This window comes from Lithobates pipiens, unplaced genomic scaffold, assembly GCF_037356315.1.
Source record: "Lithobates pipiens isolate NorthernLeopardFrog02 unplaced genomic scaffold, aLitPip1_a1.2 Scaffold_13, whole genome shotgun sequence".
In the NCBI taxonomy this organism is placed as follows: Eukaryota; Metazoa; Chordata; class Amphibia; order Anura; family Ranidae; genus Lithobates; species Lithobates pipiens.
Genome location: NW_027507718.1, coordinates 157874297 through 157899985, shown reverse-complemented (window position 1 = coordinate 157899985; position 25689 = coordinate 157874297). Strand labels below are relative to the sequence as shown.

The following is a 25689-nucleotide window of genomic DNA, read 5'->3' as shown; positions in this document are numbered from 1 at the left end:
TTCAATTAAAATTCACATATGGACAATTCACCTGCCGTTACAAAAATAAGCTTCTTTTGGAAGCTCATACAACTGAGGACTTTATAAGTGAAAGATTTTTTGGTGTTTAATCTTTTTATTTTTTATATATTTTTTTTCTAATGTGTATCTTAATAAAACTATCTGTTTCAAGCTACACTTAGATCGTTTTTTATTTTTTAATAATTTTTGGTTGGAGTTTTTTCCTGGATTTCTCCTGCTTATACATGCCTGCCCATTTACATCTGGAGTGAATTTGTTGGGCTTCCATCTGGAGTCGGCCGCACCTGACTAAACGGATTTAAAAATTGCCTCATCTGTACGTGGAAATCAACTAATAAGTCTCTGGCACACCGTGAGTGTGAATCTGCACTTTTGACCATCTGAGATTTCAGAGGTCCATTTGAGCTGGTAAGAGTTTATTCCTACTGGTGGAAGGAGGGTCACATACAAGCGAATAGTTGTCTCTCCACGTGGTGTCTCCTCTCTACATGCTCTTCTTCTGTCATACATGACCAATATATGTGGACTTTCCTATTTTGCGCTGCACCATTTGTATAATTTAATGTGCTTTACTACTACGTTGATCTCTGGCTCTCTGACATTGGCTGACTACCCGATCTGGTTACTGAACTCTGAACTATTGACTACGTTTACTCTGTTTACCTTTTTATTATTATTAAACAAGTGTGATTAACTGTACTTCTGTCTCGCTCTGATTCATGGTTTCTAACAGTGGAATTCCCTTCCACAGCGGTTGTCACTCTCAGCAGGGGGCATCAATAGTTTCAAGAAAATATTAGATAAGCACCTGAACACCTGCAACATATATACAATGTAATACTGACATATAATCACACACATAGGTTGAACTTGACGGACTTATGTCTTTTTTCAACCTCACCTACTATGTAACTATGTAACTAATGCACCGCATTGCATCTTTTTGCCTGAGTGCTTGCGTAGCCCCTTGAATGCTTACAGAGAACCGCTGGTTCAGAGAACAAATCTACAGAAGAGGCCATAGAGGAAGAAGAGGAGGGGTGGAGGAGAGAGCTGTGGCAGAATCACTGCTAGAATTTTAGAGGCGCGGTGGCGTAACAAGCTCCAACAATACTGAACCCTGTCCTGCATCCTTCCCAGCTGCCAGCAGAGTAACCCAGGGCGCCATGAAGGAAAGGTAACATCCCTGCCTATGCCTGCTAGACCATGAGTTTGTGGTAATATACACCTTACTGCTGACCACCCTGTCCAACAAGACAAAAACATTACCTTCCACATGCCGGTAGAGAGCTGGAAGGACCTTCAGTGAAAAGACAGTGCGTTTTGGTACCTGCAACTGAAGCACAGCACATTCCATAAATTCACGAAAGGGGGCAGAGTCTATCAGCTGAAAAGGCAGTAGTTGCAGTGCTAGCAATTGGGCCAAGCTGGCATTCAAGCCAGCATTCAGAAAGTGAGAATGTGGATGGCTGGGACTGAATTTCTTTTTAATGTTTAGCAACTTTTTAAGGTTGAACTGGATGGACTTGTGTCTTTTTTCAACCTGACTAACTATGTAACTATGTAACTATGTAACTGGGGTAGGGAAATTTCCCTGCTAAAATCACATGGTGGTGTACTGCTAGCAGATTGGCTGCAAGTACTTGGGACACCTATTGCTAGACCTTCATTCCTCTCAGTGCAGGTTTTCCAGAGAACTGGAGTAGGGTTGGTGATCCCAGATGAGGAGCAAGAAGAAGTCTGCATTTTTCTTTGATGTGTGTCTTTTGAAGTGCTGTTGTCGTAGGATATTGTAATTATGAATATATTTAATTTATATTGAATTTATTTATATTTAATTCATATGAATATATTGAATTTAGCTTGTAGCTATGTAGGGCGGAACATTTTATCTTCACCGAAATCTCTGGTAGATCAGACAAGTCGGTGCCTAGGCTTGTGTATACAAACAATGGGATCAAAACCTCACTTCAAAGGATCCCATGCTGGGATATTCAACGAAGGGAGACCAATTCGTAATCAATACTTAATTTCCCAGGAAGATTCAAGTTAAGCTCCTGCTCAGAATAGCCACAAGAATTTGCATTAAAGGGGGCTGACTTATGCAAAGTATAGGGATTGGCTATGCCAACCAATGAGGCATCGGCATGTAATGATATACACAGACTAGATGGGAGGGAAACGCACCCTTTTATGGGAGAGCAACCATCAGAATGGATGGAACCTTGGTGCAAAGGGTAATTATGGGAAAGGTCTGCATCTTACTTGTAAATAACTAAATTTATTTGCAGATTAATTTTTTCAGGAATATACTCTGTTTTCCTTCATGTAATTCTCTTATTTTAACCTAATATCTTCTTCCTTGCTGTAGACTATAGATGGATGGTTGTGTATTAGACTTTCAACTACTCCCCAATAAATGCTGTTATTGTGTTTAAAGCTTTCACTCATTGTCAAAGAACTCTCATTTAACCCAAATCATATCTGAGACATATTAAATCTCAAATATAGTATACAGGAAAAAGACTGCATGGGAGGTCGTCATATGTCTGGTCAAGCATGTGGTGCCCAAGTGGCTGCTGCGGATCAAACGTGGCCACAACAGCAGCCACTTGGGCACCACATGCTTGACCAGACATATGACGACCTCCCAAGGAACTTTTCAAAATCAGTGAGGAATCAGCAGCGCCCTGCACCTGCGGATCTCTGCGGTGTGATGCTGTAGGGTGGCTGCCCTTAAGCTTCCCTCTAGAGGACATCCTGCCTCTTTGGAGTTGTGCCTTCTCCTCCTCCTCTATTCTATCAGGCACCCAAGTAGAGTCAGTGACCTCATCATCCCCTCCCTCCTCATCATTGGAGCAAACTTGGCACTATGCTGTAGCTGGGGGAACATGACTGCAAGTTTCTTGGCCTTCTTGGGCACCCTCTCTCTCTCTAGGCTTTTCCTTCCCCTACCTGAGAACCAACATCAGAGCCTTCAAATCGCTGCGCATCCTCCAGCAGCATGTACCCGACACTGTGGTTGAATAGTTCGAGGGGACTCCTCCATGCATGATGGTTGGGCTACGGAAGGAGTGACTGTGGACAAGGTTGCCGGTGGACTAGAGGCCACTTTGGCAGCTGCATAGGGGGGAAAATTACTCTGAGCCTGGATGACAGAGGATAAGGTGGATGAGGACGGCTTTGTTATGCACTCCACCAACTGTTCTGCATGTTCTGGCTCAATAACACGGCCAGCAGCAGAAAAAAAGGAAAAGTGTGCCCCACGGCCACTGGCAAAGGATGCACCATGTCCATGACCTGCACTGTTGACTGTAGAAAGAGAGCCTGCTTGCCCTCTCTTAGTGGCCTGCTGTGAGCGTCCGCCTCTCCTTGGTGGCCTTCTGGACATGATGATGGATGTTTTGTTTTGCAATATCTCACTACACTGTATTATGTACTGTGTACACCACCAGAAAAGTAGTAGCAACTGTACCCTGGCTGCATTGTAATTACAATTTTTGATCTAATATTTCACAGCAGGGCCCATTCCTGCGCCCAACTGGATTATCTGTGAGATGATACAGTGTTGTGCCACAACCACCACTGCCTAAAGCCGCGTACACACGGGCGGACTGTCTGGCCAACTAAGTCCGTCAGACAATCCGACAGACAGTCCGTCCTACTTTTGAATGAACGGACTTGACCACACACGATGAACAGACAGTCCGCTGAAAGCTTGCGCGATGACGTGTACAGCACGTACGACGGGACTAGAAATACGACGTCCAATACACTGCAATGCAACCTTCGGCCGTGTAAATCCTTTCTGAGCATGCGCCATACTTAGTCCGTCCAACTTGCCTACTCACGAGCGGACTGTCCGCTGAAACCAAAGTTGGACGGACTGTATTACGGAAATTCCAAAAGACTTAGTCCGCCAGACTGTCCACTGAAAAGGTCCGCTGAAGCCCACACACGAGCGGACTGTCCGCTGAAATGTGTTTCAGCGGACTAAGTTGGACAGACAGTCCGCCCGTGTGTACGCGGCCTAAGACTCAATTTTTCTGCCCCTGTTTAACAGGGATGTGTAATTACAATTTTTGATCTAATATTTCACAGCAGGGCCCGTTCCTGCACCCAACAAGAGTAACTGTAAGGGCTTACAGTGTTATGGTACCACCAACACCTAAGGCCCAATTTTACACAGTGTGTATAGGTCAGGCTGTATAGTATATACAGGCAGTCGTCTATTTTCAAACATCCGACTTCCAAACGACTCCTACTTCCAAACAGAGGGAGACAACAGGAAGTGAGGTGAAATCTACCCCTAGGAAGGGAATGTCTCGCCTGTAAGAGTTAACATAGGAAAATGTTACAGGGGTGATAACCCTGCCCTATATTATTCAAAAAGCTTAAACATAGATTTTGGGGCTGGAGCTACACTTAAAAAATTTACCTGTTTCAAATTACAAACAGATTCAACTTAACAAACCTACAGTCCCTATCTTGTTTGTAACCCGGGGACTGCCTGTATAGAGTATAGAGCCTGGGGCCCCAAGCCTTTTTTTTTTTATTTGGGTGCGGGGACCCCCTTAATATGGGCTGGGGGGGAAACATTACATTACAGCCGCAAGCAGTTTTAAATGACTTTTCTCATTTAGAAATGTCATTTTTTGCAGGGACTGTTCTAAACACGGGAACCACGTGCCACTTTACAGGCATACTATAGACAACCCCCAGGTATGATATTTAAAGGAATATTTCACTTTTATTTTTTCTTAAATAAAATTTTCATTAAAATCACTGCTCCCGAAAAAGTCAGTTTTTAAAACTTTTTTTTGCATTGATACATGTTCCCTGGGGCACGACCCGGGTCCCTAAATAATTTTAGGACACTAACTTGCATATTAGCCTTTAAAATTTGATTTTTCACGTTTGAGTCCCATAGACTTTAATGAGGTTCGTGTGTTCGCACAAATTTTTGGTCTGTTCGCATGTTCTGCCACAAACCGAACTGGGGCGTGTTAAGCTCATCCCTATTGAGAACCATGAGGAGTATGAAGTACAGTCAATTGTTGACTCCCGTAGGTGCATGCAGTACCTGGTGCATTGGAAAGGGTATGGTCCGGAGTAATGCTCTTGGGTCTCATTCTCGGATGTACATGCCTCTGTCCTCCTCCGTGATTTCCATAGACATTTTCCTCTCAAGCCTGGTGGTCCTTTGAGGGGGAGAGGTCGTTGGGGAGGGGTTACTGTCAGGGCTTGGCCAGCCCTTTATTCTCTGAGCTGGCTGCTCAGCTGTCGACTAATTGCCAGCACCTATCTCTCCACAGTGACTCACCTGTTGATGATCCTGCTCATTGGTCCTGCCTACTTAAGCAGCCCAGTGCAGATGATCTCTGCCTTCGCCTTGGTCACATCTCTACAGACGCTCTCCTGTTTTCCTGTTAGATTCCTGATTCCTTCTGGCTCCCTGACGTTTTCACTTGTCAGAGTATTCATTCCAGTTCCTGAACTCTGGCTATGTTTTGACTACGTTTACTATGTTTACCGCTTTATTATTTATAAACAAGTGTGATTTAACTGTACTTCTGTCTCAGTCTGATTCATGGTTTCTGATAAGCTTCCTGTTGCTTAAAATATTTTTTTCTAGCAAGAACTCGTCCATGTGGTCTTTTTTATTAAACTCTCCAGTATCTTCCGGAATATAGACGTTAAACTAACACGTCTATAGTTACTTGGTAAAGACTTTGATCCCTTTTTGAATCTGGGCACCACATTGGCCTTACACCAATCCAGCGGTACCATTCCTGTCATTAATGAGTCCTTAACCACTTCCCACCCGGCCAATGCACATATACGGCCAGGTGGGAGCCGTCTACTTCTGATAGGACGTTCAGGAATGTCCTTCAGAAGGAGTGGGATCGCCCGCGCAGCTACACGATCCCAATGTGCTCATGTCACCCGGACACGGCGCATCTCAGATCGGCAGGAGGGCTCTGTGATTGGCCCTCCTGATCACATGACGGCCTTGTCCAGTCACGGCCGTCATGTGATGTAAACAAACAGCCGGTTGCTAGGCAATCGGCTCCTCCTCTCCTCACACAGAAGTCATTGCTGAGGAGAGGAGAGCAGATCGCTGCAGACGGCTGATGATCAGTGAGTATGAGCTGTTTTTTTACAGCTTTTTACTCACTGATCACTAGTCTAGTGTCAACACACAACACACCACACAGTATAAACACAATGTCCCCACATCTGTCCCCAAAACACACATGTCCCCAAAACATACATGTCCCCAAATAATAAAAACACATGTCCCTAATAATAAAAACATGTCCCCCACATATGTCCCACTAAAATCACATGTCCCAATGATTATCTGCACACACATGTACACGATCATTTGCTTACATATGTCCGTGATCACATAAACCAATTATTATACACTTAACGGAATTTTTTTTTACCAAAAACATGTAGCAGAATACATTTTGGCTTAAATTTATGACAAAATTTGATATTATTGGATTTCTTTTAAAATAGAAAAAAGAAATATAGTTTTTTTTTCCAAATTTCCGCTTTTTTTGCGCTTATATCGCAAAAAATAAAAAACGGAGTCGTGAATAAATAACACCAAAATAAAGCTCTATTTGTGCGAACAAAATTATAAAAAATTCATTTAGGTACAGTGTAGCATGACCACGCAATTGTCACTGAAAGCGCTAGAGCGATGAAAGCTGAAAATTGGGCTGGGAAGGAAGGGGGCGAAAGTGCCCTGTATTGTAGTGGTTAGAAATTAGAAACAATGGGGCTGATTTACAAAGCATTTGCGCTATGAGTAGCGGCACACGCTGACACGCAACGGCCGTAACACATTTGCGCCTGTAACACTGCACAATTCCCCATTTGCTATCATGTTGCCCTTGCACCGATGGCCGCGATCTGTGCGCCGCTATAGACCTGGCGCACGGCATCTTCAACTCAGAATTAAAAGAAGCTGGAAGTGTGAATATTATGGGGGTGATGTGAGGAAGTATAGATATGACTGTCCAAGTAACAAATATGGCTAAAATAGGACGACATATAAACTTTCTCTGAGCAAGCCTGCTGCGCCTGCAAATACACTCAGAACTCCGTGAGATCATTTTATGCACTGCGCATGCGCAAACGGCATTTGCGCTTGTTCAAGTGCTCTAGTTCACTGCGCCGGGAAAATTTTAGTAAATGTCAAGTCACGTAGGCTCATTTGCATAAGTTAAACAGGCGCACCTCTCAACTTGACTTTTTTATTTTTTTGCACACAGGTCATGTTAGCAATAACAAAAAAAAATGAAGAAAAAAATGTGTGGGGGTCTCCCAAAATTCCATACCAGGCCCTTCAGGTCTTGTATGGATATTAAGGGGAACCCTGCACCAAAAAAAAAATGACGTGGTTGTCCCCCTCAAAATCCATACCAGACCCTTATCCGAGCACGCAACCTGACATGCCGCAGGAAAAGAGGGGGGACGAGAGAGCACCCCCCTTCCTGAACCGTACCAGACCACATGCCCTCAACATTGGGAGGATGCTTTGGGGTCCCCCCCAAAGCACCTTGTCCTCATCAATATGAGGACAAGGGCCAGGGTTGTGGGGGTCTGCAGGTTTATTGGAATCTGGAAGCCCCCTTTAACAAGGGGAGTCCCAGATCCCGCCCCCCCCCCCCCCTGTGTGAAATGGTAAGCGGGTACAAAAGGTAATTTTGGGAGGTATTTGTACTGTCCTGGCATTTTAAAGGATTCAGGAAATGAGATAGGCCATCAATACCTCAGAATTTACCAATGTCTACTACAAAGGTTATCATTGGAGTTTGTTATAGACCTCCCAGTGTTAATGAAGAGGTGAAGACTCAGCTCCTTACACAGATGGAAAGGGCTGCAAGGGCTGAGATAGTGATAATAATGGGGGATTTTAACTACCCGGCAATTGACTGGAGTAATGGCACTGCTGGGACAGTTAAACAATATAATCGATCCAATCGTTATTTGAAGTGCCAAGCTACTTTTAAAAGGTGACTGGTACCGTAGACAGTGTTAAATGCAGTGTTAAATGCTAAAAAAAAGTAATAATCTATTACTGATTGAAGCTTGAAAAGCTTTTTTCCAATAAAGAAATAATGATTAAAAAAGTTCAAAGTGATCAAGTGTTTATTGCAATGCACAAATGTCGTGGTCAGAATGAGAACATAAAACACTTATTTACCTGGAAAACATATTGAAAAACAAATCAACTACCTTGTAAGGTTGCAATCATAACAAATCAATTGCAAGAATATAACAAAATAACTCATTGAACAAAGTGCAAGCTAAATTGTACATTCTACTCCTCCTGAGTATTATGATACCACATGTGTGGGACTTTTCCACAGCCTGGCCACTTAGAGAGGCCCAACCTGCAGGGAGCACCATCACGTGTTCTAGAAGAATAAATTACACATCTAACTTCTTGACTACTTATTACAATTTTGAAGGCCCTGGAGCACCAGGACAATGACACGTGACACTGACATGGCACTGATACGTGGCACTGATGACATGTGACACTGATGTGGCACTGATGACAGATGGCACTAATACGTGGCACTGATGACACATGACAATGAGGACAGATGACACTAATACGTGGCATTGATGACACCTGACACTGATAACAGATGGCACTAATATGCGGCACTGATGACAGATGACACTAATGTGTGGCACTGCTGACATGACACTAACACGTGGCATTGATGACAGATGGCACTAATACGTGACACTGATGACACATGACACTGATAACAGATGGCACTGGGGACAGGTGGCACTGGGGACAGATGGCACTGGGGACAGGTGGCACTGATGACACGTGACACTGACAGATGGCACTTATATGTGGCAGTGGCACTGATGACAGATGGCACTGATACGTGGCACTGGGGACAGGTGGCACTGGGGACAGGTGGCACTGATGACAGATGGCACTTATATGTGGCAGTGGCACTGATGACAGATGGCACTTATACGTGGCACTGGGGACAGGTGGCACTGGGGACAGATGGCACTTATATGTGGCAGTGGCACTGATGACAGATGGCACTTATATGTGGCACTGGGGACAGGTGGCAATGGGGACAGATGGCACTGATACGTGGCACTGATGACACGTGACACTGATTTGGCACTGATGACACGTGACACTGATGACAGATGACACTAATATGTGGCACTGATGACACATGACACTGATAACAGATGGCACTAATATGCGGCACTGATGACAAGTGGCACTAATACGTGACACTGATGACACGTGACACTGATAATAGATGGCACATGGCACTGGGGACAGGTGACACTGGGGACAGGTGGCACTTATACGTGGCAGTCAGGGCCGGACTTTCCATAGGGCTTGACGGGGCTCAAGCCCATGGGCCCCGTCCAATAGGGGGCCCCCGCAAGCCCTGCCTGTTAATTCTTTACACTAGGCTTCCGCGCTATAGCAGGCTACAGAGCGAATGGCAATTGTTGGGAGGGCGTCCTCTTGTTTACTTCCCCAATGCATGCCGCAGGCGCACATTGGGTAAGTTCTGTGTTGGCAGTGTCCCTTGGACACAGCCAATCACAGATCATGTGAAATGGCCAATCACAGCGGCCATTTAGCACTGATCTGAGTGTCCAATGAGAGATGATCTCATGAGATCATCTCTCATCGCCGGCTCTCCACCTCACAGAGAAAGCCTGTGAGGAGGGAGAGCGATTTGCAGCTCGAGTAAAAAAAAAAAACTGTGGAAAATAAAGTGCTGTCACTAGTGCCATCAAAATCTGTCCCCAGTGCTACCTGTCCCCAGTGCCACGTATAAGTGCCATCTGTCATCAGTGCCACTGCCACGTATAAGTGCCATCTGTCATCGGTGCCATCTGTCCCCAGTGCCATCTGTCCCAAGTGCCATGTATAAGTGCCATCTGTCAGTGCCACTGCCACGTATAAGTGCCATCTGTCCCCAGTGCCATCTGTCCCCAGTGCCACGTATAAGCGCCATCTGTCCCCAGTGCCACCTGTCCCCAGTGCCACGTATCAGTGCCATCTGTCATCAGTGCCACCTGTCCCCAGTGCCACGTATAAGTGCCATCTGTCATCAGTGCCACCGGTCCCCAGTGCCATCTGTCATCAGTGCCACTGCCACATATAAGTGCCATCTGTCATCAATGTCACCTGTCCCCAATGCCACCTGTCCCTAGTGCCACCTGTCCCCAGTGCCATGTATAAGTGCCATCTGTCACCAGTGCCACTGCCACCAGGGCAGGACTTGGGGTGCTGGGTGCCCCTGGGCTTGAGTCACTTTCGGGCCCTACCTTCTATATTAATTTGTCGCCATCTGTGCCGTAACAATATAATCAATCCAATTGTTATTTGAAGTGCCAAGCTACTTTTAAAAGGTGACTGGTACCTTAGACAGTGTTAAATGCTAAAAAAAAAGTAATAATCTATTACTGATTGAAGCTTGAAAAGCTTTTTTCCAATAAATAAATAGTGATTAAAAAAGTTCAAAGTGATCAAGTGTTTATTGCAATGAACAAATGTCTTGGTCAGAATGAGAAGATAAAACACTTATTTACTTGGAAAACATATTAAAAAACAAATCAACTACCTTGTAAGGTTGCAATCATAACAAATCAATTGCAAGAATATAACAACATAACTCATTGAACAAAGTGCAAGCTAAATTGTACATTCTACTCCTCCTGAGTATTATGGTACCACATGTGTGGGACTTTTCCACAGCCTGGCCACTTAGAGAGGCCCAACATGCAGGGAGCACCATCACGTGTTCTAGAAGAATAAATTACACATCTAACTTCTTGACTACCTATTATAATTTTGAAGGCCTTGGAGCAGCAGGACAATGACACGTGACACTGACATGGCACTGATACGTGGCACTGATGACATGTGACACTGATGTGGCACTGATGACAGATGGCACTAATACGTGGCACTGATGACACATGACAATGAGGACAGATGACACTAATACGTGGCATTGATGACACCTGACACTGATAACAGATGGCACTAATATGCGGCACTGATGACAGATGACACTAATGTGTGGCACTGCTGACATGACACTAACACGTGGCATTGATGACAGATGGCACTAATACGTGACACTGATGACACATGACACTGATAACAGATGGCACTGGGGACAGGTGGCACTGGGGACAGATGGCACTGGGGACAGGTGGTACTGATGACACGTGACACTGACAGATGGCACTTATATGTGGCAGTGGCACTGATGACAGATGGCACTGATACGTGGCACTGGGTACAGATGGCACTGGGGACAGGTGGCACTGATGACAGATGGCACTTATATGTGGCAGTGGCACTGATGACAGATGGCACTTATACGTGGCACTGGGGACAGGTGGCACTGGGGACAGGTGGCACTGGGGACAGATGGCACTTATATGTGGCAGTGGCACTGATGACAGATGGCACTTATATGTGGCACTGGGGACAGGTGGCAATGGGGACAGATGGCACTTATACATGGCACTGGGGACAGGTGGCACTGGGGAAAGATGGCACTGATGACAGGTGGCACTGATGATTGATAGCACTGATACGTGGCAGTGGCACTGATGACAGATGGCGCTTATATGTGGCACTGGGGACAGGTGGCACTGGGGACAGATGGCACTTATACGTGGCACTGGGGACAGATGGCACTGATGACAGATGGCACTTATAGGTGGCAGTGGCACTGATGACAGATGGCACTTATACGTGGCACTGGGGACAGGTGGCACTGGGGATAGATTATTATGGCACTAGTGACAGCACTTTATTTTCCACAGTTTTTTTGTTTTTTTACTCGCGAGCTGCACGTCACTCTCCCTCCTCACAGGCTGTCTCTGTGAGGGGGAGAGCCGGCGATGAGAGATGATCTCATGATATCATCTCTCATTGGACACTCAAATCAGTGCAAAATGGCCACTGTGATTGGCCATTTCGCATGATCTGTGATTGGCTATGGACATTGCCAACAGAGAACTTCCCTGATGTGCGCCTGCGGCACGCATCGGGGAAGTAAACAAGAGGACCTCCAGGTAGGGTTGCCACCTTTTCTTCAAGCCAAACCCGAACATTTTAGTGTTGTAAAGGCAATTTTTTTTGTAGTATACATTATAAGATTGTAAAAGACCTGGGGCACTGTTGGGTGTCCCAATGAGAGTAGTAATGCAGCGTGCTATGCGCGCCATGGTGAACAGTAGGTGTGTCCAAATTGCATTAACAGTGTGAGGGGCTTATATAGTGGCATGGTTAAACAAAAACATTTTTGTATTCATAAAATATTCTTAGATAAAAAAAAAACAAATGTCACTGTAAATATATGAACTTAACCTATCTTAAAAGTGGACAGTGTCAGTCTGCAGGACAGTGGATGTTAGAAGTAGATGAGTGGACACAATTGAAAACCTGGACTGTTCGGGTGAATCTCCAACAGGTGGCAACCCTAACTACTGCTCGCTTAACCCATTCCATTTAATCGAATGTAATGAGGAAGTGATATTTCACCTCCTGCCTGCCTGTCAAATGCCTTCTGAAAAGCAATCCAAATGTGGATTGCTTTTCAGGGGGCCCTACATGTATAAATGAACCCTATGTCTGTTCAGCCATTCCAGTATTTTCTGTCAATTCAGGAACAGGAACAGGACTATTAATGTTTACTTTGGGGCATTGCTGAGTAACCACATGGTCTGCACCAATTACAAAAAAAAACTTCCCTGGGCCCCATCTACTTAGCTGGGGGAAGGAACAGGACTATTTAGGGCCCTTTAACACTACGGGGCAGCAAAATCTGCAAGCAGCAAGATTCTGTGTTTCAGATGTGTTTCCTGTTGTGTTTCTGGTGCGTTTTTGGGTTGCCTGTACCTGTGAAAAATGGACACATGACTCAAAAACCCACCAAAAACTTGAATGGAAAGCTGCATTTTTGGTGTGGTTTTTCAACACCACACTAAATACGCAGCATGCAGGACTTTTCAAAACGCACTGCACCCACAGCGCAGTGGTGTAAATCATCCCCATTGCAAAGTAAAAACGCATCAGTGTGAAAGGGGCCTTAGGCTACTTTCACAGTGGCGATTAGAGCTGGTGCGAATTGTAACAGTTCCTGATGTAGCTCTCAGCAGCTAGGTGTGGCTGCTGGCCCCCTTCACTATAGTGAAAGAGAAGGGATCTCACCGCTCCAGGAGCACACATGCAGGCTGTAAACTGTCTCTTCGGATGGGAAGCCACAGGTGCTGGCTATTACCACTAGCAACAGACGAAAAACAAGCTCTGGACTGCCGCACTCTTCAGAAGACCGCTTTCTTTTATTGGAAAATCACATCACAGCTCAACAAACACAGCGAACAAGGAAAAATTGCTGATGTTTCGCACTAGCTGTAGTGCTTATTCATATGAATAAGCACTACAGCTAGTGCGAAACGTCAGCAATTTTTCCTTGTTCGTTGTGTTTGTTGAGCTGTGATGTGATTTTCCAATAAAAGAAAGCGGTCTTCTGAAGAGTGCGGCAGACCAGAGCTTGTTTTTTGTCCCCTTCACTATAGTGACATTTTGCCAGTCCGGCATCCAGCAGCAATCAGTACAGGTAATCATTGGCCATTCAGAGAGGAACGAATTGCTGCGGCCCCTGGTGAAATGTCATTATAGTGAAGGAGGCCTGCTGCCGCACCTACTCGCCAACAGCTGCCATAGGAATCTCTAATACCGGCTGCTACTATTCACACCAGCCCTAATCGCCAAGGTGAATGTAGCCATCAGCTGTTAGTGATTTGCCTTCCTTGAACAGTTTATTGCTAATTTACAGCACATTACTGGAGGTGGACTTTAAGAAAATTAGGGCACGGAGGAAGAGAAGCTGGAGTTGGGCTTTAGGCAGTGGCGGCTGGTGCTCAAATTTTTTTTTTTGGGGGGGGGGGGGGCACAAACAAACTGAAATAAAAACCCCATCAATTGCAGCCACCGTGCCCATCAGTTGCTGCCGGTTTGCCCCCTGCCCGGCACTTCCCAGTCTTAGGTCACAGTGATGGCCTGCACGCTTCCTCCAAGTCCTCAATGTCTTCTCTTGTCCTCTGCTATGATTGGATGCCTGATAGGCATCCAATCACAGCGCCTGTCGCTTCAGACAATCAGGTGACAGGTAACCAGACCCAAGCATCCTGATTGGTTGAGAGGTGGGTCAGTGTTAGTAAAGCGATTTATTCGCTTCCCTAACACAACACTGTGTAAACAGTGAACACACAGCGTTGCTCCCGCTGTTTACCAATTTGGAAGCCTATTAGAGCCTATGGCTCTAATTGGGTGCTTCCAAAAACACCCCTACCACTGGAATTCAGATGCCCGACAAGGAGCTGGACACCTGAATAGGGGGCGGGAGCGGCAACCATAGATAGATTCATGCAATGCATGTACTGCCACTGGCTTTAGACTTGGTTCACACTGGAGCCGGCAGAGGATCGCAGAGGAACACTGTGCTCCCTGTTCTCCATTTCAGAAACAAATCGGGAATGAATCTATGCCTGAATTCAGCCCCGAAGCAGAGCCAAAGATGCAGGCGCTATAGCGTTAGAAATAGCGCCTGCAATCCGCCCTAAAGAAGCTGCACCATTGTATGTAGTGTGAAAGCCCGAGGGCTTTCACACTACAGCGGTGCGCTGTCAGGACGTCAGAAAAAAGTCCTGCCAGCAGCTTCTTTGGAGCGGTGAAGGAGCGGTGTGTTTTAATGGGGCAATGGGGCAGCGCTGTAATACCGTCGGCAAAACGCCGCTATTGCGGCGTATTGCCGGCGGTTTTAACCCTTTCGCGGCTGCTAGCGGGGGTAAAAGCACCCCGCTAGCGCCCGAAATGTGCCGCAAATCCGCCGGTAAAAATTGCGGCGTTTTACTGCCGACGCAATGGGCGGTGTGGTGTGAAAGGGGGTCTAAAACTTTCTAAGGTAACAAAAGATGCCGAAGTTGTTCAGGCACCATAGCAGGACTAGTTAAAGCTTATCAGGGAGCAGCGGAGTAATCCTTAATTCAGTGGTTCTGACAAATAAATCAGAATCCTGACAATCCGCGGGGGCATGTAAAAAAACAAAAAAAAAAAGCAGAAGGTGGAGGTCAGTAGTATGGCAGAGGTAATATGTAATACAGAGTAACCATCAGTGGCCCACACACAGTCACAGGCAGCCCCTGTGCACATCAGTCTTGTCCATCCTGTGCAGCCCCCCCTTGCCCCAGGTTCACATCCTCACAGATGCACACAGGCAGCCCCTGAGTTCAGTTTTTATCCACCATGCACCCTCACATCCTCCTCTTCCTCTTACCAGCAGAGATAAGCAAGGCAAAGACCACCCCCCATTAACTCCTCATCTTCTAATCTAACAACCAGGTTACAAGAGTCTGATCAGGCTGGGGAAAGAACAGAAGTAGTTAATCCTTATCTTGCAGCATTCTTTATGTCAAGCTCCAGACCTCCACTTCTCTATCAATCCCCCAGACTTGGAATTGCCCGGAACCGCAGCACAGGGTTTACTTCACCTGTGCCCGAAAATCATCAAATAGTCCCATCGGAGTAATCCTTGTACTGCGGCCCCCGGCAATTACATGCCCTGGCGGATTGATATACACAAGGGGGGCCGGGACTATAGTTTAATTGTCGGGAGCAGCTGTACAAGTTTTAGTGCTCTGCTGACTGATTTAACTAGTTCTGTTCCTTCCTCAGCCCCCAGCTGCTGCCCTAATAAGCACTAGCTACGTTCCTTCCCCCGACCCCCAGCTTCGGCAGTCTGATCTGAATGTATCATGTGTCTGGGATCCAGGGAGACTGAAAACCGGATACATGATTCAAAACCCGTACTGTCCGGGTGAATCCCGGACAGGTGGCAACCCTACGTCCAGGGACGTCCTCCCAGAAATTGCTGTCCGAGCTGTAGCCTGCTATAGCGTGGACGCCTAGTGTAAAGAATTAACAGGTAGGGCTTGTGCCCTATGGAAAGTCCGACCCTGGTCACATCACAATCTCTTGGTGGGCAGTGTATGAATTGCTCCACATTTTCCTTTTCCTGTATAGGTGTCCCTTCTATTTATATGTAAACGCTGGCAACTACACAGTATACATACCACTGCTTATCAATAGGTTCACAGGTTCTCCTTCTACAAGTTTAATGCTTTTTACAAGTCAGTTTGTTTGTCTTTAAATACATTATTACAAAGACATTATAATATAGAACAGATGCTATAAAAGGACCATTTGCATAAATGTCACATGGTATGCATTTTAATGGTTAGTTTGCTGCATTTAAACTTCTCAACTTCCTGTGTTTATTCTTCCCTTGCTTGTATTAACTCCATGTGTCTCTCTACAGGTGATTGTATCCCGTGTTGCACAAGTATGTAAGAATGACATGGGGGGATCTCAAAGAATTCTAGAAAAACAATTTACATCCTTCCTGAAAGCTCGCCTCAACTGTTCTGTTCCTGGAGACTCTCACTTTTATTTCAATCTTATCCAGTCATCAAGTGAAATTCTGGCCTTCGGTGGAAAGCAAGTTCTAATTGCCCTCTTCTCTACCCCAACCAACAGGTACATTTTTTATAATTCTAACAACTAGGGATGCACCGAATGGGTTTTTTGGTGCCGAAACAGAAAATAAATCTTCCTTGATCCCGAAAACCGAAACCGATACTGAAACAGCACCAATACCGAAATTGACTATTTAAAAAAAAATGTATACAGGAGATGGTCAGAGACTGCAGGCATGCTACAGGAGCTGGTCAGAGACTGCAGGCATGCTACAGGAGCTGGTCAGAGACTGCAGGCATGCTACAGGAGCTGATCAGAGACTGCAGGCAAGGTACAGGAGCTGGTCAGAGACTGCAGGCATGGTACAGGAGCTGGTCAGACTGCAGGCATGGTACAGGAGCTGGTCAGTGACTGCAGGCATGGTACAGGAGCTGGCCAGAGATTGCAGGCATGGTACAGGAGCTGGTCAGAGACTGCAGGCATGGTACAGGAGCTGATCAGAGACTGCGGACATGCTACAGGAGATCAATGCAGCCTCACTGTGCCCAGCAGCCTACCAGTACCTGCCTGTGCCTCACCAGCGCATATAAACATACACATATAAAAATGCACACACACACGCATATATATGAACATATAAACATACAACACACATATAACACATGCGCGCATACACACTTAACACACATACATATAAACATGCACACATATTACACACACACACACGCACACATATATATATATATATATATATATATATATATATACAAACATGCACACATATCACACACACACACACACACACACACACACACACACATACAACACACAGGCATACAAACATATATATATATATATATATATATATATATATATATATATATACCGTATATACTCGAGTATAAGCCGAGATTTTCAGCCTCTTTTTTGAGGCTGAAAGTGCCCCCCTCGGCTTATACTCGAGTCATCGCTGTCTGCCCGCTCGATCAGCGTGTCGAGCAGACAGACAGCGGCCATTCTATAATTCAAAAGCCGCGCCTCCGGCTCCGCCTTCGCCTGTGATAGGCGGAACACTGAATTTCCCAGCAGCCTGTGTTCCGCCTATCACGGACATCGTCTCATCCTCGTACTACGGACGAGGATGATACGATGTCCGTGATAGGCGGAACACAGGCTGCTGGGAAATTCAGTGTTCCGCCTATCACAGGCGAAGGCGGAGGCGCGGCTTTTGAATTTTACAATGGCCGCCGAGGCGCCGACGAAGAGGGCACGGGACGGTGGCAAGGCAAGGCACGGCACGGCACGGGACGGGACGGGACGGAGGCAAGGCAAGGCACGACACGGGACGGAGGCAAGGCACGGCACGGGACGGAGGCAAGGCACGGGACGGAGGCTCGGGACAAAGGCTCGGGACACAGGTAGGCTGGACACACACACACACACACACACACACACACACACACACACACACACACACACACACACACACGGATGGATGGATGGAGACACACACACACACAGGGATGGATGGATACACACACACACAGGGATGGATGGATGGATGGAGACACACACACACAGGGATGGATGGATGGAGACACACACACACAGGGATGGATGGATGGATGGATGGATGGAGACACACACACACAGGGATGGATGGATGGATGGACACACACACACACAGGAAAGGATGGACGGACACACAGGGATGGACGGACACACAGGGATGGACGGACACACAGGGATGGACGGACACACACACAGGGATGGACAGGCATGTCTCACCCTCGGCTTATACACGAGTCAATAAGTTTGCCAGTTTTTTTGGGGGTAAATTGGGGGCCTCGGCTTATATTCGGGTCGGCCTATACTCGAGTATATACGGTATATATATATAGACAGTCTTTTTTAAAAAAATTGGCAGCTGCAGCTCTGTACATTAATTTCCATGCTGGGTACTGCACTCTAGGGGGAGGCAGAGAGCACAGCACACACTGCTAGACGCCTCTCCTTTGCGTTCACTTTCACAGTAAACAGCGTGCCCAGCTCCTGCACAGCCAATTTACACATCGGCTGAGGAGACATATGCAGCCACCGCTGTGGAGAGGGGGACTTTAGAGCAAGACCCCACAGGCTGACTGCAGCATGGGTGAGGAGGGAGGGGAGTAGGAGAGCTAAAGACAGAATGACACCCCCGTGATGGGTGGCGCCGGGGGCGGGGCCAAGCCCAGCAAGCCCCGCCCCATTTCCGGCACCAGTATCGGCTGAAATTCTCTTTCTGCTTTTTGCCGAAAGGGCCATTTTCGGCCGATATGTTTCGGCGGCCGAAATTTCGGTGCATCCCTACTAACATATAAATATAAATGCATACCTCTTATGCCGTGTACACACGGTCAGAATTTTGGCCAGCAAAAGACTGATGAGAGATTTCCGTCGGAAAATGCGACCGTGTGTATGCTCCATCGGAATTTTGCTGGCCGAATTTCCGCCAGCAAAAGATTGAGAGCAGGTTCTTAATTTTTGAGACGGAAAAAGTTTCTATTGGAAATTCCGATCGCGTGTATGCAATTCCGACATGCAAAAAAACACGCATGCTCTGAATCAAGTACGAGACGGAACCGCTCGGTCTTGTAAAACTAGCGTTCGTAATGGAGATCGCACATTCGTCACACTGATAATATTTAAATCTTTCAATGCAGTACATTCTCTTCTTCTTTATAATGCTAGAAGGATGAAATTGTTTTTCTGCTCATATTCACACAGAGTTCTCACAAACATCTTTCTTTATTATTTCTCCTGATCTCATGAATAATATATTTTTTTTAAGCCAGATCTCCATAATAATGTTTAGAATAAAAACATTTTTCTTTTGTTATTTTTTTTTTTTTAATCAAGATCTGATGTTATTATTTTATAGTGATCTCCATTTTTTTTTGTATGTCACATTTCCACAACACCATTATTATCTTGTATTTGTAAATCTCAAGGAGGTTGTTTGGTGTTGGTGTCCCTTGTTCATTTGACATTGTATTTTTTTAAATGTACCTGCCTACTCACAAACAAACTATCCTTTTTGAAGAAAAACACATAGGCAAGTATTTCAGAAAACAAAATAGCCATTTATTCGTGGTCATAACAAAATAAAGAGGAAGGCAACTCTAGTGAAATTTGCAAAGCCTTTGTACCCCAGGGCACACATCAATTATTTTACAGTCAAAATTGGTGGCCTGAGGAGCCCTTACAATAGTGAGCACAATCTGGTCCAGGACTCCAAGATATCAGGAACAGCAGTAGATGACATATCTGTCCCCAGGCTGTGGTACTGCAACAGCCTGCATCTTTTGTCAGACCAGACTGAACCCAGGCCATGACTCTCTAGTCTTCCTTAGACGCTTCCTTCCAGGCCATGGCTCCGGTGTTGGGGGTGTAGCAGGAGGCGGAGGAGGAGTAGGACCTGGAGGAGGAGGAGGACCAGGACCTGGAGGAGGAGGAGGGCCATGGTTCAACTCACAAATGTGGTTTGTCTTGTGAGTTGACCCCTCAACCCCTTATTTAGGGCTTGCAAGATGACTTCCTCACAATAAGAGGCATTGGCCCGCCTCCATTTCCAGCATTTTGCGGGCTGTAATGTAGGCAAAGTCCTCTTGAAAAAGAAGAGAACTGCGCAATCGCTAATACTTCTATTAGGATGTAAACCACTCTACCTTAAAGAAGTGTATCTTGTGATCTATTATTCTAACACACCAAACTTATGACTAAATAAACCATAAGACATTACTTATAACTAAATACAGTAAACATATATATTGCCCCTCATAGGTTATGAACCAAAAGGAAAAAATGTACAATTCTAAGTCAACGATTCAAAGACAAGAAACATATAAAGTAGAATCAAACAGTACTGAAAATGTATGTGATAACATAAAGTCCATTAAAAGTCCAACTGGAGAAACACCCTGTGTAGAAGGGATCTATTCAATCGTAAAACTTTTCAATCAACGTGAAGTAAAACCAGGTGCACCTCGACCAGACAAGTAATAATAGCCCCTTACCAGACGTCCCGGTAGGGAGCGCTTAATCGCAAAATGGGTCTGAAGATGGATCAAACTTGAGCCCTCCAAATGGAACACTTTAACGTAAGACAGGTTAGGAGATACGCCAGTCATAAACCATCCAGCAGGGGAAAACGCTGTTTGAAGCGGGACTCAGATGTGTAGCATTGTAGGATCAAGGAAGGTTCACCATAGGGAGGAAAAGATGCTCCAAATAGTGTAAAATCATTTATTAAAACAAAAATATAAAACAAGAGATGCACTTACAAACATGAAAGAACATCGGGCATATCATCAAACTGGGCAAGCGTCGGCCGATCGCGAACACCAATCGATATCCCTTCTGGTGCCAGTTCACATGAGGCAAGTCAGCGTGTCACGCCACCCAACGCGTTTCGTGAAAAATTCACGTCGTCTGGGGTATGGGTGACACGTCATATTGCCTCCATTATATAGTGAATGTTGGAACAAGCCACCTCCTCCGTTGTGTGAGAGCCTGTTTCACTTCCGGGATCAAAGGACCAGGCCTCACTCTCATATCCAATAGAGTGCGAGCCTATTTCACTTCCGGGATCAAAGGACCAGGCCTCACTCTCATATCCAATAGAGTGCAAGGTCAAAAGGCCAAGGCGGCGGAAGTGATCCATGCAATCACCCGCCCCTCTCTGTTTACGACTGTAAAACGAAGCTCCTTACAACGGCGTGACAACACGCCGTACGTAACGAGCGGATGACGCCACATCGTACGTCACGAGCGGATGGCAACACGCCGTACGTAGCGAGCGGATGGACGGCGCATATCACCCACTACAAGGAAGTATGTGCACTCCATCTGATGCCAAGTCTCGCTTTCAATACAATGTACGTAACGAGTGGATGACAATACACCATACGTAGCGGGCGGATGGGCGGCGCACATCACCCCCTACAGGGAAGTGTGTGCGCTTCATCTGGTGCCATGTCTCGCTTTCAATACAGTGTAGTCGTGGCTCCAGACCTCCATAGCAAATAAATCTTCCTCCATATCACGAAGGAGGAAGAATAAAGAATTATATATATATATATACCTCAAATAAAATTAAATTAAAAAGGGAGGAGGGGACATGTGACAATCACACATGTCCAACCACAAAATTAAAAATTATTAACTAACACTTAATAATCAAAATGGATAAAACATAAAGGCACTATGTAATACATGGCTAACTCATTATGTGGTTAAACACTTCATAATATTAACCCTTTCCCGCCGAGCGTACGCACATCTGCGTACTCGGCTTCCGGGGGTTATACCGGGATGATGCCCGCACCTGCAGGCATCATCCCGGTACCGTTTTTTACAGCAGGCGATTGGCTATCCAGGCATAACAACCGATGCGGCTAAAAGCCGCTCGGCTGTTATGCCGGAGGAGCGGGAGGGGACGTCCCCCCCTCCCGCCGCCTCTCGCCGCTGTTACCGGTGCTCCCGCTCGATCGGGAGCACCGATTAGAGATCCGTCGGCTCTGGCTGCTGGGGAGGAACTGGAACGAAGCCGTAATCGGCTTCGTTCCAGTCTCCTCATCGTAAACATGGAAGCGACGTCATGACGTCACTTCCCGTTTACTCGGCTGCCAATGGCGCCGGTTTTAAAAAAATATCCGGTATTCAGAATCGCCGTTTTCGGCGATCTGAATACATTGAAGTGTAAAGGAGGGGTGGGGGGTCTTTTAGACCCCCGATCCCTCCATAAAGAGTACCTGTCACTACCTATTACTGTCACAAGGGATGTTTACATTCCTTGTGACAGCAATAAAAGTGATCAAATTTTTTTTTTTTTTTTAAACAATTTAGTCATTTAAAAAAAAATAAAAAAAAAAAAAAAAAAATTTCAAAGCGCCCGCCGTCCCCGCGAGCTCGCGAAGCAAAGAAAACGCATACGGAAGTCGCGCCCGCGTATGTAAACGGTGTTCAAATCACACATGTGAGGTATCGCCGCGATCGTCAGAGCGAGAGCAATAATTCTAGCAGTAGACCTCCTCTGTAACGCTAACCTGGTAACCGTAAAAAAATTTTAAAGCGTCGCCTATTGAGATTTTTAGGTACCGTACTTTGTCGTCAATCTACAAGTGCGCGCAATTATAAAGTGTGACATGTTTGGTATCTATTTACTTGGCGTAACATTATCTTTCACATTTCGCAAAAAAATTGGGCTAATTTTACTGTTTTGTTTTTTTTTTATTCATGAAAGTGTCCCTTTTCCCAAAAAGTTGCGTTTAAAACACCACTGCGCAAATACCGTGTGACATAAAATATTGCAACAATCGCCGTTTTATTCTCTAGAGCCTCTGCTAAAAAAATATATATAATGTTTGGGGGTTCCAAGTAATTTTCTAGCAAAAAATATGGATTTTAACTTGTAAACACCAAATTCCAAAAATAGGCTTAGTCATGAAAGGGTTAAGATAGCGGTATTAACTAAGCTACAAAGTTCACCCACAGCAAAAAGTGAAAGGGGCATACACAACTGTATTATGTAGAACTCAATACATTATGAGAAAAAAGATATTTCTCTCTCAAAATGGAAAGAATGGGAGCTTACAAGAAAAACCATCAAACGCTACATTGAGGTAGAAAGATCCACAAATATCCAGATCCCACAATGTCTGATGGAAAAAGTCATAAATGCTTTACGTCTGTGCCTAGAACACTGGCAGGAACAACACGTTAAGCATTATTAATAAACGCATTAACGTCTGTATCTGTGTTCATACCGTAAGGGGTGTAAGTTTTTAGTCTATGGATCCACGACATCTCCAGCCGTGAGATCTCTCTGACCAGAGCTCCCCCCCTCCAGTGGGGTTTGTACTTATCAATCCCCATGTACAAGGTGTTAGACGGATCCCTTCCATGTTTCTCGTCATAATGTCTAGAAAGGGGATGTTTGTCAAAACCCCGTTTAATGTTGGCGATATGCTCATTCAATCTGACCTTGAGGGCTCTCTTAGTTCTCCCCACGTACTGAAGCCCACAAGGACATTGGATGAGATAAACCACTGCTTCTGACGAGCATGTGATGAACGGCTCCACTGTATATCTTCTCTGGGTGCTGGTGGAGACGAATTCAAGGATTTTAGAATTTTTGTTCTTATTGTAGGAGCACACCTGACAATTCCTACATCTATAGAACCCTTTGAGGTTCTGAAAAAAGCATCTGTCCTTCACAGGGGGGTTCTGTACACTAGGAGCAATCATATTGCCTAGTGAAGAGACTCCTTTAAAAATCACTCTAGGGACTTCCGGTAGGATAGTTCCAAGAGTTTGGTCATTGGTCAAAATATGCCAGTGTCTACGAATCAGCTGTTTAACCTTCTGATGTTGCATCGAGAAGGTAGTAACGAAGGGTAATAAGGACTGATTGGCATCGGCCTCACTCTCCCTATCTGCCAGCAAGGTAGATCTGTCTCTCTCCCGTGCTTTTGTATAAGCCTCGGTCAACAGGTCTGCCGCGTAGCCTTTCTCCGAAAACCGCTGAGATAGTAACTTGGCTTGCTCATCAAACTTGTTGGTATCAGAACAGTTTCTCCTTATGCGTAGGTACTGTCCCAAAGGGACCGACCTTAACCAGGAGTCCAAGTGACAGCTGCCCATAGGAATATAGGAATTCCTATCTGTGGATTTGAAGAAGGTGGAGATAACAAAACTCTCACTATTAACCTTGATGTTTAAATCTAGAAAGTTCACACCTTCCTGGCTGGCTTCATAGCTAAATTTGATGCCTCTCGTGTTGTTATTTAGCCCTTCCATAAAGGCATGGAGTTCATGTTCGTCACCATCCCACAGGAGGAGGACGTCATCAATATATCGTGCCCACAGCACTATCTCCGGTCGTCTGGGAGAATCGATGACATCCTCCTCCCATTTGGCCATAAATAAGTTAGCCAAGCTGGGGGCATATTTGGCCCCCATGGCAACCCCTTTGTCTTGACGATAAAACTGGTTATCGAACCAGAAATAATTGTGCTTGGCTGCAAAATCTAAAAGGGCCAAAATGAAATCAATCTGGATCTGTGTTAAACCAGAGTCTCGCTCCAAGTAAACCCTGGCGGCTTCAAAACCCAATTCATGGGGAATAATGGTGTAAAGGGATGTGACGTCGGCTGTCACGAGCCATAAGCCTGGGGTTGGTTTGTAGGAGTTTAGCATATTAAGGATTTGCTTGGTATCCCTCACGTATGATGGGATTTTCTTCACAAGTGGCTGAAGAAAAAAGTCTATATACCTGCCCACCCTGGACGTCACCGAGTCTATACCGCTAACAATAGGGCGACCAGGGGGGCAGGTAGTACTCTTATGTAGCTTCGGGAGATAATAGATAACTGGGGTTCTAGGGGCCATAGGTATAAGGAAAGATTTTTCCTTGTCCGTAAGGATCCCTCTACGGAAGCCCTCATCTACAATCCCTGTTAATTCCTTTTTGTATTTAATCACTGGATCCCTGCTAAGCAGGGAATAAGTCTCCCTGTCATCAGTAATACGATGCAACTCTTTGAGATAGTCGCACCTGTCCAGGATGGCAATGCCACCCCCTTTATCTGCAGGTCTGATGACAAGGGACTTGTTGTTGCAGAGGGAATCCAAACCCTTCTGCAGATCACCCCGAAGTTTGCATTTCTTTACTTTCATTCCATCCAAATCCTTAAGTACTAGATCCCTAAAGACTTTGATACTAGGAGCCAGTGTCCCTGGGGGATTGAAAAGGGATGCATTGGCAAGGCCGGAATGTTGAAAGACCGGACTCGACCTATTATTCTCCTGAATGGGGTTACCCAACATGTACCGCTTGATGTTTAATCTGCGTACAAACTTGTGTATGTCCATGTAGGTCTGAAATTTGCTCAGACATCTTGGTAGAGCAAATTTCAGACCCTTATCCAAAAGCCGTTTTTCGGGGTCAGAAAGTGCCTGGGTGCTGAGATTAAAAATACCCTCCCCTAATGCCTTTTTCGTTTTAGCTGCTTGTATCCGCCTCCCCCCTCTGACTCCCC

General features: G+C 45.6%; 1 protein-coding gene across 10 annotated transcripts in view; it reads left to right on the top strand.

Annotated features, from left to right (window-relative positions):
• The window catches only part of SEMA6B (semaphorin 6B), a 1482347-nt gene that overhangs the window by 1257907 nt on the left and 198751 nt on the right, over positions 1-25689 (top strand). For all 10 annotated transcript variants that reach the window (XM_077475764.1, XM_077475756.1, XM_077475757.1 and 7 more), the window contains one exon: positions 16452-16669. In XM_077475764.1, coding sequence (XP_077331890.1) covers positions 16452-16669 — 218 coding nt within the window. The remainder of the gene's footprint in view (positions 1-16451; positions 16670-25689) is intronic.